The sequence below is a fragment of the Nicrophorus vespilloides genome, unplaced genomic scaffold (assembly GCF_001412225.1).
Source record: "Nicrophorus vespilloides isolate i.1.1-1 unplaced genomic scaffold, Nicve_v1.0, whole genome shotgun sequence".
NCBI classification, from domain to species: Eukaryota; Metazoa; Arthropoda; class Insecta; order Coleoptera; family Silphidae; genus Nicrophorus; species Nicrophorus vespilloides.
In genome coordinates this window covers 26,857-30,357 of record NW_017097940.1, presented here as the reverse complement: position 1 = coordinate 30,357, position 3,501 = coordinate 26,857, and the positions used below count along the sequence as shown (strand labels likewise).

Below are 3,501 nucleotides of genomic sequence, written 5' to 3'. Positions count from 1 at the left end.
GTTCTGGTAACATTCTCATGCATCATGTTGGCATCGGGGTGACATTAGCTGGGGTAGAGGGCGCTCGAGTACGCGTCACCATTTGCTACGAGGCCTTCGCACCGCTCCGCTCTCGTGCATCCAAAGTGAAAATTCGGTGGTTCCGTTGCGGTACGTTTTTATTTAGTGATCATCCGCTTATTGGGAGCTGCGTGCAGTTTGCAGATTTTTTTTTTATACGTATATATTTTGATTATCGTATGTCCATCCAGAATCTTAACACATTTGGTAAGTGCAAAATCGACGTTACAAAAGTCGCGCGTGGCAGGCGGTCGGTGAAGACGACGTGCGAGCGTGCGTGCGTGAGAGTCTCGTGGGNATGGCCGACATGTTTATGTGCCAAAATATGAGAGAGAGTAAATAGAAAAGAAATTGAAATGGAAACGAGGTAAACAGCAGCGCGAAGGGGTTACGACGGGGGGGCCGAAATGTTGCCCGATCGAAAATAGACTTTCGTTGTTTATTGTCTCCACCGCCGCCGTCGCCGCTCCCCCTTCGATTACGCAACGCCTAAAATATGATGCATGTTTGCTTCGGTGGTGAGAGGGTGGCATTGCGTCGTGGTCGCCCATAGAAACGTTTCAAGTTCGCGACCTCGACCCGGTTCTCTCTCTTTTTTTTTTAATTTGCTGCCATGCCTCCTCCAAACCAAACCACATATCTTACGCATTGCACACGATCGCTATGTTTCTTCTTCGTTTCTCCGTATATCGATCGCCGCCACCTAATTACTACGGCGCCCCCATTTTCTTACCAATTGATTCGAGTCTCGTTTCTTTTCTCTTGCAGACCCCTTTGCTGACGCAAGTAAGGGTTCAGAAGATGATGTACAAGACGGACTAGTTCACATAAGGATCCAGCAACGGAATGGTCGTAAGACTCTGACTACTGTGCAAGGACTTTCATCCGACTATGACCTGAAGAAAATTGTGAGGGCATGTAAAAAGGTACGGATTTTCATTTTGCTCTTTTCATTTCTTTTGACTGATCACTCATGTTTACTGTTTGTTTATTTTGTAGGAGTTTGCTTGCAATGGTACTGTGATTGAGCACCCCGAATACGGAGAGGTGCTTCAGTTGCAAGGGGACCAGAGGGAGAACATCTGCCAGTGGCTCACGAAGAGTGGGCTGGCGAAGCCGGACCAGCTGAAGGTCCACGGTTTCTAATGCTGCTGCCACCATCACCACCGCAGTCGCCCATCGCCACCATCAACACCGCTGCCGCCAACACCAAACACCACTGCTATTATTGTCGTCATAACTATAATTACAATTATTAACGGATCCGTTCAGTTGCAGTCGCTACAAATACACACACACAGACACACCACTAACACACAGCTGATAGATGAAAGGATAACTGAAATCAAACAGAATAAAAGCAATCTCGAAATCTTAGTATTGTATTAAAAAAAGACATGATGATCGTAGATCCCAGATAGTATGTACCTGGGTGCGTTCGATGTTTTCAGAGAGGAGGAGATGGAGAGAGTGAGTGAGCCATCATTAGCAGAAGGATGATGATGATGACGAGAAGGGACGAGCATGATGCGGAGGCAGCGTAGCACCGGAAAAGAAAATTTTCATATTTTTTTGTTGTTGTCGAGCAGCAGACACACATACATACATACACACACAAGTTTATTTTAATTTTCCTCAATTCTTCAAATATTTTTCGTTTTTATTTTATTCTTATTATTATTTTTTTTAATTGCTCAGAACAATAAATTTCCAATTCATATGTACACCACTAACTTAAATATTTTTTTATTCGTCGTTTATTTAATTAAACTTATTATTATTTTTTGTTATTTTTCCGGATCGATTCTTGTTAATTTCTTTACTTATTTCTCTTTGTATAATAATTGTTCTTGTATAATTTCGATCAGTAAAACATAGATGTAGTTACTTGCAACTGGAGAGAGAGCGAGCAAGCAACAGCAGCAAGAGATGTGTTTATAGATTCGCAGACGGTGATGGATTACAACGGGTGCATTTATTGTTGTTGTGTGACCTATATATAATTTTGAAGACTCATTTTTATATATGTATATGAAAAGAAAGAAATGGTAGAGGAGGATGACGAGTTGGGAATATTATAATACATATATATATTATATTACGACGACGGTGTATTAGTATATATATATATAGTATATGCATGCATATTGTGCCTTTCTTCGTGTCGTTTTTTCATACATGTTTTTCTCGTTCTGTTCCGTTCATTAACTATGATTTCCGTTTTAAATTTTCGAACTTTTTTATTTTAATAATTTTTATAACGCTAAATGAATTTCATTGTTGACAGTATTCAGGTTCCGCGACGGACCCCAATAAAAGAAATATGAAAAATAAAAAAAACAAACAAGAAAATCTACTAATTCACACTACTCAATTAACATATGAGAAATGAAAGAGAAATACGTTGCTGCGACAAAAAAAAATAATATAGGTTGCAATTTTATTTTTAATCCTCATGTTCAAAATTTTCCATTACTTCCTGTCTAGTCGTTGACTTTTTTTTTTTGGTAGATTTCTTCACAAAATGGCGTCTTCTATCAAAAAAAAAAAAAGATGGCTACAATATGTTTGTCCGTCCTTTTTAGACATCTTAAGATGTAAACTCTGGAAGTTTTCACCTCCGTTGATACATTGCATTGACATAATTACAGTATCAGTACATATTCAAGAGTTCTATAGAAAAAAAAAACATAGGAAAGACAAATGCAGCGGCTCCGATATGTAAACTCTAATATATGGTATTTGCTCGCACATTGACGACACAATAAGATTGGAAATTCAGTATTCATTTAAGTCGATTCAATGCTATTGCCCCAAGGGTTTCAGTATTGATTTTCTTTATGTGGAGTTCAATTAAGCAATGAAATTTAAGACTGTTGCATATCGTTACCTCCATATATTAAGTCTCCATTAAGTGAAGTTTAATGCAATGGAAATCTAGTTTGCTCTTGTCATAACATCGATGTTGGTTTGGATCGTAATAGAATGTAACATAGTGATCATGATGAACATCAATGAAGTAATCTTAAGGAATATTTAAATAATATCGATTTAACGTGATTTTGAAACGCACACATAATATCTCTTTTCTGATTAAGCATGAATGTGATTGAAAGATGAATCTTCAATTTGCATATCTCAAGGGATGAGTGCGGATGGAAATGTTAAAAAATTGAACTTTTATAATCAATATGTTAATGCAGAAAGTTGTATTTCTTGTTGAAGATGACGGCGATTGTGGCGTTCGTATAGGGATGGTTCGAAGAGCGTTAACGAACTGCGTGCGTGCGTACGTACGTACAGATGATGTTGAAGGATGCGGGGGTGGCGTCGCGGCGTCGGCGCCGTTCGTTCGCGGATCGGATCAGCTGTATGAATGTGTGTACGTGCGTGTGTGAATGTGTGTGTGTGTGTTTGTAGGATCGGTGCGATCCGGCGGAC

At 39.2% G+C, this 3,501-nt stretch overlaps 1 protein-coding gene across 1 annotated transcript; it reads left to right on the top strand.

Annotated features, from left to right (window-relative positions):
* Positions 1-205: 205 nt before the first annotated feature.
* On the top strand, positions 206-1,366 carry LOC108561382 (protein translation factor SUI1 homolog; the record flags this gene model as incomplete). The annotated part of the gene is given in 3 exon segments (XM_017919284.1): positions 206-267; positions 829-986; positions 1,060-1,366. Coding segments are annotated over 3 exon segments (333 nt in total). The 3' UTR covers positions 1,207-1,366.
* Between the last annotated feature and the right edge of the window lie 2,135 nt (positions 1,367-3,501).